The sequence below is a fragment of the Procambarus clarkii genome, chromosome 54 (assembly GCF_040958095.1).
Source record: "Procambarus clarkii isolate CNS0578487 chromosome 54, FALCON_Pclarkii_2.0, whole genome shotgun sequence".
Lineage (NCBI taxonomy): Eukaryota > Metazoa > Arthropoda > Malacostraca > Decapoda > Cambaridae > Procambarus > Procambarus clarkii.
This window is the reverse complement of record NC_091203.1, coordinates 23,304,081-23,318,876: the sequence shown is the minus strand read 5'-3', so window position 1 is coordinate 23,318,876 and position 14,796 is coordinate 23,304,081. Positions and strand designations below refer to the sequence as shown.

General features: G+C 43.5%; 1 protein-coding gene across 2 annotated transcripts in view; it reads right to left on the bottom strand.

Annotated features, from left to right (window-relative positions):
• Nucleotides 1-14,796, bottom strand: part of LOC123771262 (protein HID1) — a 74,015-nt gene that overhangs the window by 14,141 nt on the left and 45,078 nt on the right. For both annotated transcript variants that reach the window (XM_069305194.1, XM_045763723.2), the window contains exons 14-15: nt 7,835-8,076; nt 745-903 (exon numbers count right to left, since the gene is read on the bottom strand). In XM_069305194.1, the coding sequence (XP_069161295.1) occupies nt 745-903; nt 7,835-8,076 (401 nt within the window). The remainder of the gene's footprint in view (nt 1-744; nt 904-7,834; nt 8,077-14,796) is intronic.

Here is a 14,796-nt window from a genome sequence, read left to right as displayed (position 1 = left end):
AGCAATGGCCTATATACACTCCCAAGTAGCTGGAAGCAGTCTATGTCTGCCATCTACCAGGTCAGGCACCCAGAAACGTAGGAATCCCAAAACAAACTACTAAAGCTGGTTAAAAATTGCAAACCAAAAGCTGAACGAGCAAGCAGAACTCCCCAATCAGAAAACAAGCAAACAAACATGATGTCACCACAGCCACCGCACCGCTGTCTGCGCAGCTCTCACCCCTCCTGCGCCGGCTACCCAACCCTAGTTCAGAGGCTAAATATAAAAAACGTGAAAAAAACGCCGACCAGAGGGAGGGAGGAATGCCGGGGAGCCTCCGGGTCTCACCCAGAAAATGGCATTTCATTACATTCAACGCTGGTGTTCTGTGGAGAGCTCCTTCAGCTCTCCAGAGCAACCTAACCAAAGATAAAGTAAAAAGAGGGACTTACCCGAGAAGCGGCCACCACTCGCTCCTCAACTCGAAGTTGAGACAACTGGCTGCAACCTGCGACCCAAGGCTACACACGCCCGAGAAGGATCAGAAACATTAACGAGATACCGTGAGGCCAGGACCCTATTCAACCTCCAGAAGCCCCGTGCTCAAATGTCAGCCCAGGACATTCGGGTGAACTTCATTGTACAGTACTTAATAAGAAACAGGAAATTCCAAAATTCACGTCCTAACTTATATTCATTATCCTGCATTCATTATTATATTAACATGCAATTCTGACAAATTTGTAATTTTGTATTGATTACCTTAGGTAAATGATGCCCCACATATAAGTGCGAAACCAGGTGGCAGTTCCAGCATTAGCCTGGTACTTGCGGATGAGAATAGGATGGGGAACAGGCAACAGTCCCACCAAGGTGCCGTGCTGGAGGAACCGTAGGATCTCACTCTCATCTGTCAGACCCCTGAGAGAGAGAGAGACAATAAATATTTTTTATATTCAGCTCAAATGTTTCAAGCCCATAAGAAAGTTGTATTAAATTCACAGGTTTACCACCATGCTAGTCCCTGAAATAAAGAAGGTAAACTAAGAGGCAAACTCAAAGAACCAGGTTGTGAATTGCAACAGAAAAGGTGTACAGAGAGATATACAAAAACAATCCCTAAGCTTTTGGGCAATGAATGTGTGGAATATACATGATGAGAAAGTAGTGGCGGGAAACCCGTGGAGTTAGGAAGGCTCAGGCTTGGATACAAATATTACTGGGAATATAGAACAGGTGTTAATGGTAATGAGACAAAGTGTAAACTATGTGGTATGTTAAGGTCTCACACCCTTACCCATTATGTTCTTGATTGCCTGTTGATTAATGTGTCTAGAAATACTGAGATAAGGACTGTTCCTGAACAAATAGCCTGGATGTGACACAATGGAAAGATTGATGATATTCTGAAGAGATATAAGAATTTTGCACCAAGATTGTAACCATTTGTATTCACCTAGTTGTTTTCACCTAGTTGTGTTTACGAGGGTTGAGCTCTGCTCTTTCGGCCCGTCTCTCAACTGTCAATCAATCAACTATTACTAACAACTAGCTAACATTTTTTATGACAAACATGCACCCACACACACACACACACACCAGTTGACTGACAGTTGAGAGGCGGGACCAAAGAGACAAAGCTCAACCCCCGCAAGCACAATTAGGTGAGTACACTGAACTGTAACAAGTTCAGTGTCTGAACTGAACTCCCAGAACTGAAGGGCAAGAGCTACGAGGAGAGGTTAGAGGCATTAAATATGCCAAAACTAGAAGACAGAAGAAAAAGAGGTGATATGATCACTACGTACAAAATAGTAACAGGAATTGATAAAATCGATAGGGAAGATTTCCTGAGACCTGGTGTAACACGGGTTAGGGTCCTCTCTCTTTACTTCCTTCTTTCTACTCCCTCTACCCGTATTCTTACTTTTATTTCTAAACCAAGGGACTCCAAAACTTTTACCAAAGCCAACTCCACGCCACGTGGTCCTAAGACGATTGACCGACTTAGGATTCTACACCCAGTATGACGTGACCTAAGCTCTGAACAAAACCCTAGAGTCACCTCTGCTGCCACCACCAGACCAGTAATACAAGAGCAATGATCGAGGTCTGGATCGATCACGCTAATTAATCAACCTAGGGGCTTGATCCCCACTATAAACGATGACCTTGAGTGTGGAATAAATTACACGGTAATGATAATTCCGATTCGATGTTAGAATCGGCGCCCAATGCAACTCTGCCTCGTGTGGACCACGTGACCAGGACAAGTATACACATAAAACACATGGAAACAATAAAATGCAAATTAATAACAAATTTAATTTATTAAAAGAAAACTAAAACAAAATCTAAATAGGTTCACTCCCTATCACTTTAACACTCCCTACTTGACCTGAGTGGCAAATGAGAAGACTATTTCTATAATTAACAATAGCAACTATACCTTGGGCGACCAGCTAGATGTCTTGGCTGGTCTTGGGAAGAGGTAAGATGTTTGACCTCTCCTAGCTGCTTCCGTGACCACACTGATTTCTCTCTTGTCTGGTCTACCCCAGACAGAGCATTGTATCCTTCCGCCTAGTCAGTCAAAGTTCTACCAAGTTACTAGCCAGGTTTAAGTTATAACAATTAACCTCTGTTGTACTTAATTGATCCAGACTGGTTGAATTATTTTACTGAATTAAATTACAAACATCTAACGGCAGAGCTGTTCCCGATCACAAAAATGGTTATTAAAACTTTGAGAAATAGTAGACCTGTCAACCCCTGATGACCTATGACCGCCGGTCACTCCGCTTTAAAAGTTAGATCTGATTCGTGACGTCACTGATGGTGACTTAAACTCAATAATTAGAATACTCTTGATATTGTATCCAGTACTATTATACAATACAATTTTAATAAAAATGAATAAAGGCTAATTTTCTCTAAATTACTGAATACTATAGGATGAGTCATTATACGCAGCTTTGAACAAAGCGTCGGTTATTTCCACCGCGAATTCCCCTGGGGGTCAGGTCACCATGCGGCTCAGCTTCCCATTCTCTTTTGTCGATAAACCACTCTGGATAATTCTTACAACAGCCTAGTTTGTTACAACCCCCCCGCACAAGCACTTAGTAAACCTTGTTAATTTGTTAAAATTCACGAGGTTTAGTATCCAAACCCACAATTCAACTCATGCCACAAACAAAAGCTAACCTAACTAATAAAATTTGACAAATAATAGTCCAACATCATAATGAACATGTTCATATTTCATAAATTTCTCAGCTGTCAACTGACAGCAATCCTCTAATATCAGGAAACATACATCCTATCCTTACTGACATAGCTAAATAACATGTCCCTACTCTACCATCAAAAACTAGCTATTAAACTCTCTTGGCTCTTCACTAGCCAAGTCCATGTGTCCCCTAGAGCCGGCCACACCGTGCTCAAACAAACATTAAAGTTATAAGTTCAGACTGAACTTTGTCATCCGGGAGCGTACTACGGAACTATCAGGTACACATCCGTGTACTAACCACTCCCCATCAATGTCAACCTTGACATGTTAAGGAACACACCTAACGTTTATTACATGTATCTAAAAATATAAAAAAAATTCCTATACTATATCACAGGTTTCAGCTGACTGTACAGCCAAGTGTTCTCACTCACTAGAAGTGTCAATGTTTATATTGGTCCGCCTCTCCTGTGTTCAAACATTCTGAAAAAAATAGCACAACATAATTTTCCATAACCGTTTGTTCTGGGCTGAGACAATTACACAGGGGCTTCGATTTTGATTACCGACCAATTTATAGAGTTAAATTTTCATATATTATACCAATTATTATTTTAAATCTGTTTTTCAACATTTAAACAAAAGTGTCCAGATGTTCTTTACACAGATGTTCAGAGCCAACTTCTTTGTTTGTATTAATTGTTCATATTGAGTAATCGAGAAAAAAAAAAAATCGATGCTGCTGGATGCTGAATGTAGTCGCTGACGATGACGGTGTCGATCTTGCTTCTTCTCATGTGTAGACATCAATACCTGGTCCTCTTGTACTCCCATCCAGTACTCCTGAATGACGACAGAGTGTAGTAGAGCGGAGTGCCAAGTGACAGCTGTAGAATACTGTTACTTCGGCCATTAATCTTGCTCTCGACAGTCCACACGCCTTCGTATCAATCACAGTTCACACAGCAGTCTTGATGTTAAACTTGACGGCGCAGATGACCACAGCAGAGCAGGACTGGATGTACCAACGGTGTCTCTTAGCAGGAGTGGTGTCAGAAGGTCGTAGAGGCGGGTTGCTTGTTTGCAGAACAGGTGAATCTCGTCTTCCATCATTGCTCACGTCATCTCAGGCGTTTCTTGATGTCACCAGGTTACTAGGCCGTAAACACCAACTGTGTATACCCTCGTACCGCCGACTTTAGGCCAAAGGAGACAATTTTGCGACCTTCTATTGGCGAGTCCCGGTACTCTGTAGGGAAACCGTGCCTTCCACCTGTGACCGCCTTACTTCTGCTTTCTTGTTACTTCAGATGACGTAATCATTAATCTTCCGGCGAAATTCTTGAGTACTGCTACGTGCTTTCCATTTCTTGACCTCTCCTCCAACACTGCTGGAATGACTGCAGTCTTGATGACGCAGCAGGTGGGTATTGGTGATCTCGAGACAACTACCCCGGCGTTGTATGGCACCTCCGGTGACTGCTATAATGTGGACAGCTCGCTGGCCCTGACAACATCGTTAGTGACGTGAGGCGTCGGCCGGGTGACTCTTGGACAGTCACTCATCCCCAAAGTAACTGATGTATGGGTTACTGGGTCTAGTGGGGGGAGGGCTTTGTGTAACGTGCCTCCCCCCTCGGTCTTTACAGACAAGGGTTCACGTGTGGCTGGAACAACTGGGTCGGTGTACCAATCAGACCTGGGAACAGACAGACACAACACAGCGGAAGCATAGATATACTCTGGGTTTGGTGGAGGTGGAACCCCAGAGCACGGTAAAAGTTGCTACCTGAGTCAAGTATAGACATAGTACATCTCATTGCCTTTACAGGAAAATCTAATGAACACTAAATTATACTAACCAAGGAAGTTACTTTACTGTATAGCGCGAGATCTCGTCACCATAGGGTGGCGAGACTGCACCTGACTACTGATGAGCGATGACAGAGGGTCATCCTCATCTTCTGACTCGTCGGTGAAGCCATGAGTCAGCACTGCTGAGTCAGGAACTAGACCCGCTGAAGGCAGTTCTAATTCCTCTCTAGCATGATAATGTTTCAATTTATTCACGTGAATTGTCCTTTCCACCTGGTCCTCGAACACTCCTTTTATAACAAGATTAACCGGCCCCGCCCTTTTAATTACTCTATATGGTCCTCGCCACCTCGGAGCTAGTTTCCTGCTCTGATTGGCGGGCGCAGCCTCATTCACTCTCAATACGAGGCTTCCTTCCGTCAACTCAAGAGGGCGCACTTTCTTGTCATAAAAATGAGCATACCGAGTCCGTGCCTTCTTGGACGCTTCAGCTGCAATATTCCATGCATTTCTCATTTTTCCAAGGACCTCTGAAGGATAGTCCTCCCCGTATGCAACATTATGTCTGTTAAGCAGACCTGACGGGAAATTGCATGAATTACCAGTAAACAAATGAAGTGGTTGGGTGTTAATTGATTGGTGGATGGCAGTATTCAAGGCGAACTGAACATAGGGTAGGTGTTCATCCCAGGTGTTTGCATCGTGTTCAGCAAGGATTGCAAGCATATCCTTGACTGAACGATTAGTCCGTTCCGTCATTCCGTTTGCTTGTGGGTGGTAGGCCGTTGTAAAAGCCGAAGTTGTCTCTAAAATCTTACAAACTTCTCTAAATATATTCCCATTGAATTCTTGACCAATGTAACACGGGTTAGGGTCCTCTCTCTTTACTTCCTTCTTTCTACTCCCTCTACCCGTATTCTTACTTTTATTTCTAAACCAAGGGACTCCAAAACTTTTACCAAAGCCAACTCCACGCCACGTGGTCCTAAGACGATTGACCGACTTAGGATTCTACACCCAGTATGACGTGACCTAAGCTCTGAACAAAACCCTAGAGTCACCTCTGCTGCCACCACCAGACCAGTAATACAAGAGCAATGATCGAGGTCTGGATCGATCACGCTAATTAATCAACCTAGGGGCTTGATCCCCACTATAAACGATGACCTTGAGTGTGGAATAAATTACACGGTAATGATAATTCCGATTCGATGTTAGAATCGGCGCCCAATGCAACTCTGCCTCGTGTGGACCACGTGACCAGGACAAGTATACACATAAAACACATGGAAACAATAAAATGCAAATTAATAACAAATTTAATTTATTAAAAGAAAACTAAAACAAAATCTAAATAGGTTCACTCCCTATCACTTTAACACTCCCTACTTGACCTGAGTGGCAAATGAGAAGACTATTTCTATAATTAACAATAGCAACTATACCTTGGGCGACCAGCTAGATGTCTTGGCTGGTCTTGGGAAGAGGTAAGATGTTTGACCTCTCCTAGCTGCTTCCGTGACCACACTGATTTCTCTCTTGTCTGGTCTACCCCAGACAGAGCATTGTATCCTTCCGCCTAGTCAGTCAAAGTTCTACCAAGTTACTAGCCAGGTTTAAGTTATAACAATTAACCTCTGTTGTACTTAATTGATCCAGACTGGTTGAATTATTTTACTGAATTAAATTACAAACATCTAACGGCAGAGCTGTTCCCGATCACAAAAATGGTTATTAAAACTTTGAGAAATAGTAGACCTGTCAACCCCTGATGACCTATGACCGCCGGTCACTCCGCTTTAAAAGTTAGATCTGATTCGTGACGTCACTGATGGTGACTTAAACTCAATAATTAGAATACTCTTGATATTGTATCCAGTACTATTATACAATACAATTTTAATAAAAATGAATAAAGGCTAATTTTCTCTAAATTACTGAATACTATAGGATGAGTCATTATACGCAGCTTTGAACAAAGCGTCGGTTATTTCCACCGCGAATTCCCCTGGGGGTCAGGTCACCATGCGGCTCAGCTTCCCATTCTCTTTTGTCGATAAACCACTCTGGATAATTCTTACAACAGCCTAGTTTGTTACACTGGAACTTCAAGAACAAGAGGTCATAGATTTAAACTAGCTAAACACAGATGCCGAAGAAATATAAGAAAATTCACTTTCACAAAATTCAGAGTGGTAGACGGTTGGAACAAATTAGTTGAGAAGGTGGTGGAGGCCAAGATCGTCAGTAGTTTCAAAGCGTTACATGACAAAGAGTGTTGGGGCGTGAGTTTTCAGTTATTTTTATATATTATATATTATATATTATATATATATATATTAGTATATATTAGTATATATTACTGACATACACAAATTCATTGCGTCATGGGGCAGGAAGCCAGAGTGCATTCATACAAGTTTGGCTCTTTATCAAGGTCCCACCCTCCAAGGCCGAATTACTGACCTTGCCCTGGATGCAACACCACAATAAGCTGACTAACTCCTGAGTGCCTACTCATTGCTAGGTGAACAGTGCCATTAGGTAAAAGGAAATGTGCCCAACCATTTCTGTCCTTCCCGGGATTTGAACCCGGAATTCTCGATTGTGTGTCGAGAACAAACGCAACTCTACTACCGGAACCCTAATATATATATACAGTAGAAATAAATAAATATATAAATAAATATATATATAAATGAACAAACTTACATACAGTATACAAGAATTTGAGTGGACATAAATAGTAACTACCTCTAATCTGTTCTTAAAACTGTACTTTTTAAAAGCAAATCAACTCACTTGTCAATGCAGATTTTCTCGACCTGAGGAACAAGAACCTGCAGCAGTCTCATGATAGTCTGTAAAGGCAGCTTAGTCTTCCAACTCAAGGCCCAGGCAGAGTTTGGTACCCACTGTTGCTGCGAGCTACACCCGAGGGCCGAAGCTGCCGATTCTGAGCGTGCCATAGATAAAGTGCTGGGGCCCGACGAATCTGACTGAGCTGATCGCAGGGACAGTGTCGGACTCTCAGGACGGCTGGGCTGGAAAAAATTGTATGTCTTGCATTTTCAAGGCTCTGAGTATGGACAAAACTTTTCAGCAAAACTGAGGAGGAAAACAACTTGAAACTCTGTCACTGTAACTGTGATAGTATTCCCCCCATCCTTCCTAGTCTATCACTTAAGAGAGCATATGCCAGGGCATGCAAATTAAATGCAATTGTATAATGAATCCCTCTACTGACAATCGGCATCTTCAGGTGATCTACTTAATGCTAATCAATAGCTCTCCTAAATAGTAAGATATTACATTATAACTTGTCAGACACGATATATCCCATACGGTAATTATATATGAGAAATGATATAACTGAGGTTAGCACTGATGTTATGAACTTTTGGAGTTAATTGGAGACTTGTTTACAAAACTGGTGACCTGTGGTCATACTAAAGCCATAGTGCAATTATACCACTCCTATATGTTGACCAAACCACATATTAGAAAGTGAAGGGACGATGACGTTTTGGTCCGTCCTGGACCATTCTCAAGTTGATTGTCGATATCACAATCAACTTGAGAATGGTCCAGGACGGACCAAAACGTCGTCATCGTCCCTTCACTTTCTAGTGTGTGGTTTGGTCAACATATTTCAGCAACGTTATTGTGACTCCTCGTCTGCATACTACTCCTACTTCAGCCTATGCATGTACCAAGCCATTCAGAAAGAATCTAGGTAGATCTTTAAAGTGTTGTTTCTGATTACCCCTGGTGCTTCTTGAAGCTGAAATCTCATGTGGTGTCTGTCAAGTGCGGCATCCCTCCCTCAGAATACTCTCATGAGTATTCTGCCAATATAGGTCAGGTTACCTTACCTTGAGGTTACCTTGATGTTACCTTGAGGTTACCTTGAGGTTACCTTGAGGTTACCTTGAGGTTACCTTGAGGTTACCTTGAGGTGCTTCCGGGGTTTAGCATCCCCGCGGCCCGGTCATCAACCAGGCCTCCTGGTTGCTGGACTGATCAACCAGGTCCCCTAGTACGTCTCACAGTACTTGGGGCATTCACTTAACAACTGCGGTGTAAAAATAGCGGCAACAGAATCAGATGCTACACAAACTCTGTAGTATCTATACACGATATGTTGCAAGCCCGAAGATCGTGCGCTCTATGCTAGTTACATCGACACCTGACGAAGAGAGAGATCTAGGAGTGGTTCTGGATACTAGACTGTCACAAGATGACTACATGAAAGACACAGTGTAAGGAGCATATGCTCCACTTCCAACTTCAGAATCGCTTTTAAATACATATCAATAAACTGGAAAAGTTGCAAAGACATTCTTCAAAATGACTTCCAGATCTTAAAAAATCAGTGTTGAATGTAATGAAACCATGAAATACCATGAAAGACGGGGTCTTGTCCCACCATGTAACAAATAACACAGACAATCAAGGACGGCCACAGGAAGAAGCACGCAATGGGCCAAACAAAATGCCACAACCAATCCCCGACACTCATCCAAAAACCATGAACCAGCGCCTGGCCGAAAGAGATGCCCGACCGCATAAACTCGCCTGCAGAGCTAGGCACTAACGTGTCACGACTCATTGTAGCCAAGAATTTTCCGGAAGCACCGCAAGTGGAATAAGGCCAGAGCTGCACATGCAGGAGAAGAGAAGGGTAGAGGCGAGAGTGGCGCCCCACACCCATATGCACAGAAAAACTAGCGTCCGCCCCATATTGATAATCCAGAACACCCCCAGTATCTACAGGGCCCGAACTGGAGATATAAGAGGAGCGAGAGAGCGAAGCACCTGAAACCAAGGCAGACCCCACCCCCCCCCACCAGGCAGGCAAACAAAAAGAAAAAGAAAACCCTGCTAGAGGATAGCGTACTCAGACGGAACAGAGCTGGCCGCTATGATTGGGGAAAATAAGCTGCGCAGTACCATGCTCCCCTTACCAGTGAAAAACTGCCCCCTACCCTAAGGCAAACAAGGGAGACAGAACACCCTAGCACACAAAGGACGACCAAAAACTGAGCAGTAAACGGCCAAACAGAGGCAGAACCCAAGGAACCTGTGGAAAGTGACCCCAAGCCCCCAAGGGCTGTACTTACTGGACACCTAGGGAAGGTACTCACCTAATTGTGCTGCTTGCGAGGGTTGAGCTTTGGCTCTTTGGTCCCGCCTCTCAACTGTCAATCAACTGGTGTACAGATTCCTGAGCCTACTGGGCTCTATCATATCTACATTTGAAGCTGTGTATGGAGTCTGCCTCCACCACATCACTTCTTAGTGCATTACATTTATTAACTACTCTGACACTGAAAAAATTCTTTCTAACATCTCTGTGGCTCATCTGGGTACCAAGTTTCCACCTGTGTCCCCTTGTTTTTGTCCCTCCCGTGCTAAAGAGTTTGTCTTTGTCCACCTTGTCAATTCCCCTGAAAATTTTGTAGGTGGTTATCATGTCTCTCCTTACTCTTCTGTTTTCCAGGGATGTGAGGTTCAGCTCCTTTAGCCTTTCCTCGTAGTTCATTCCTCTCAGTTCTGGGACGAGCCTGGTGGCATACCGCTGGATCTTCTCTAACTTTGTCTTGTGTTTAACTAGGTATGGACTCCAGGCTGGAGCTGCATACTCCAGGATTGGTCTCACATAAGTGATATGCACTTATGTAAGGTATACACTATACACTTACATATATAAGGTAACCCTAGGCACATGCAGCCTGAGTACTGCAGAATCACGCCTGGCTCGCACACCCCCTACCTTGAGGTTACCTTGAGGTGCTTCCGGGGCTTAGCGTCCCCGCGGCCCGGTCGTCGACCAGGCCTCCTTTAGCCTTAGCCCTACAAGACAGCCACCACACCACTAGGCACAGGGCTGAGACCAAGACTGGAGACAGAGCACACGATCGCTGCCTATAGCATCAGTCTCAGAACTGGGGTGTGGATCGCCATCACGGAGGGTCTGGGGCTTCCCCTTCCCCCTCCCGGGGAAGGAGGGGGGGGGGGTTGCACAGACGGCGGTGACGCAGCAATGTGAGGACATCATGCTAGTTTTATAATTTTGTTTGGGGACACACAAAAATCACAATAACATGATGCACCGAAGTTCAGTAGAACTTCGGTTTCAACTCTTTTTGACCATGTCGTAGCTCAGTCGATTAAGGCAGCGTCTGGGATGCTCTCGGACGCAGGTTCGAATCCTCGTCACGGCCCTTGTGGATTTGTTCATTTGTTTGGGGAGTTCTGTCCACTCGTTCGGCTTTCAGTCACAATATTTTTACCAGAATAAGGGTTTGTTTTGGGGCGCCTACCTTTCTGGGTGCCTGTCCCGGTCGATAACAGACATAGAATGCGCCCAACTACAGGGGGGTTTCTATAGGCCATTGCTCCTCGTGCCTCTCTGAGGGGGGGGCCAGGTTCTGGCTCGTGGTCCACGGTAGGCAAGAACTCCAAGCACTTTGACTGATGCCAGAAAGTTATACACATCCATTCAACCTGGATAGCTCCAGGGAGCAGATTGGGCTCCCCCCCAGAAAACCAGTGTTGAATGTAATGAAACGTCATTTTCTGGGTGAGCCCCCGGAGGCTCCCTGGAGCTATAGGTCTGATAAATGCTATACTGTATTAGTCTGGGGGGTTTCAGTCAATGGAGTCCTTGCTTACCGAGGACCAGAGCCAGAACCTGGGCCCCCCCTCAGAGAGGCACAGAAAGCAATGACTTAAGGAGACCCCCCCCCCTTGTATTTGAGGGTAATCCTTGTCTGCCATCGACCGGGGTTCGGCACCCAGAAAGATAGGCACCTCAAAACAAACCACACATGGCAGAAATTGTAAAAACACAAGACCAAACAGTGAAATAGAACTCTCAAAAAGAAAATAAAGGAAACAAGCAATTGTCATTCATCCCCACCGTGCAGCCCTTCCCTCCCCGGAGGGGAAAGCACGAGACCCACACGCCGCAGTTTGGAGGCCGAGCATCGAAAAACGAAACCACCGACCGGAGGGAAGAAGGGTGCCAGGGAGCCTCTGGGGATCACCCAGAAAATGGGGAAAATGGAGCCAGATTGTAGAGCCCTGAGCTACCTGAACCCTCCACAATGAAAACCTAACCATCGCAAACTGCCCCACTGTGCTGTGAGCCCGACGGAAGGATGGAGAATACTGCCCATGGCTGGCCTGGTGAACACTGGTCACAAAGCCCCAGCCGAGGGAACGAGGCATCCGTGAACACATTGAGCGAGTGATCGGAGAGGCCCCAAGGCACTGACTGAATCCCGAAAAAGCCAAAGAGGAAGCCGGCAACGCAGCAACTGATGCAAGGCCCATGGGGTCGAACCCAGTGGTTACGAGAGAGCTATAATTTGAGCTATAATTCTGGTGTTTCCCGAGTTCTTGTGTGTGTGTGTGTGTGTGTGCGCGCAGATTTCATATTTTCAAGGGTAACCAGGCCAATACATGGATAAACGAAAATCATGTCAACTTTAATGAAAATTTCCTGTAGAATTTTCTTTTAAAATATTCTCAGTAGCTTTCCAGTCCAACCACTTGGGCTGAATGGTAGAGCGACGGTCTCGCTTCATGCAGGCCGGCGTTCAATCCCCAACCGTCCAAGTGGTTGGGCACCATTCCTTTCCCTCGTCCCATCCCAAGTCCTTATCCTGACCCCCCTTCCAAGTGCTATATAGTTGTAATGGCTTGGCACTTTCCCCCTGATAATTCCCTCCCTGCCAAAGAAATTATTCGAGTTACCATTCACTCTTAATTTTTACCACACATTATGGGAAATTTCAATGAGCAAATTATTTATTCCAATCTGTCAAATGATGAGCATCTACCAGGAAAACGTAACTGTTAAGAGATTTCACTTTAATTCCCAGTACTGAGCTTACAAGGATGCAGCTCACAAATGGCATTGCCCTGACAATAGCCACATACAGCATGCTTCAGATCCAGCTATGACCATTCTGAGAGCAGCAGCAGCTACCTCAGCAATTACACAAGGCAAGAACAATTACAAGAGAATAACAGGCAACATGAACACAATACGAAAACATGTGATAAGACTAGTACTGTAGAGTGAGAACAACACTGTAAAAATATTAGATAATCTTGACACAGAAATGAATCACCATTGAAGAGAAATCTTTCTTTCTCCTGTTGCAGAACTGTGCCTAATTTTTCTTGTTCTCACCGGAAACAATGACATCTAATCCATTAATTTTGCTCTCCCTTCATAGAGAAGGAATTGTAAGAGAACAGCATTACCAAAAACATAATACCAACATATGAGGAGCTCCGAGTGACAATTCAATAAATATCACAGTTCACAAAATTTGTTTAGTATACCACTACATTCTCAAACTTATCATCTATCAAAAATATAAATGGAGAAAAAATACATTGAAATGAATGTGCAGCTAATTTCCCTTACAAAAAGTTTAAAGGCTTTTAAAGTTTTAAATCATTAACTGCATTTTTGTTAGTATTGAAGCATATTCAAGTGCCACTCACAGCACTTGATATCTGTATTCTACCGTCTATACACATAAAACTAAATACTCTACATACATAAATCATGCGTTTTTCCTACTGAGGACTAGAATAATTCAAGAACATTTTCTAGACTTGACATCAACATCATCAATTGACAAACTATGTTAATAAAAACTAAACTATAAACATTAATGACTTCAAACATGCTACAAACATGCTTCATTAAGCCCATGCTGTTTATTAAGGAACTCCCACCATAGTAGCGGAGCGCCTCACAAGATGATCACTGAGGTCGGTGAGGAGGAGCACGTCGCAGCTGTTGTCGGGCTCCCCCAACCACCCGCACCCACCTTCCTCCTCCTCCTCCTCCTCCTCCTCGACCTCCTTCACTCACCATAACCAACACAATTAATATGTTAGCGAAGAGTCCAAATTGTTTTTAAAATGTGCTTACTTTTAGTTAGAAAATTTTGGTAATGCCATGTTTAGCTGTTTTTGTGCTAGAACTTAACAACATGTGGTTTGGGATGTTTGATACATCCCAAACTACACCTAGATACAGAGAGAGAGAGAAAATAGTATGCTCTATAAAACATTTTATGTTGGTTGATATTGAAAGTCAATTCGACTTTTGCAGAATCTCAGTGCATAACTTTCCTTCCTGGTATGTGAACAAGAGCAGGAATACAAAAATACAATAGTGTTAAGTGTATACTTTATGTATAACTTTGATAATCCAAAATACAGCAGAAAGCGGCATAGAACATATTCAGTGTAAAGTACTATACAGTACAGTACTGTACTGTATAGTACTTTATAGTACTGTATTATACAGTACTATAAAGTACAGTACTGTACTGTATAGTACTTTATAGTACTGTATTATACAGTACTGTACAATATACAGTACTTTATAGTACTGTATAGTATTGTAACTGTAATACAACTGTGAAAATACACCATTACATGCTGGTGAGTACGGTTGTTTATGGTTTAAACAAAATTTTTATAAATTAAATTTTACCCAATTTTTCAGCTACCTGTTGATGATTTTGAGGATCAATGTCCACAAGGCCCAGTCTCTGATGAGGCCACCTGGCTGCTGGTCTGATCAACCAGGCTGTTCAATGCAGCTGCTCTCAGCATGACATATGAGTCACAGTCTGGTTGATCAGGTATCCTTTGAAGGTGCTTGTCGAGTTCTCTTTTGAACACTGAGAGATCGGCCAGTTATCTGATGAGTATGTGTATCTTGA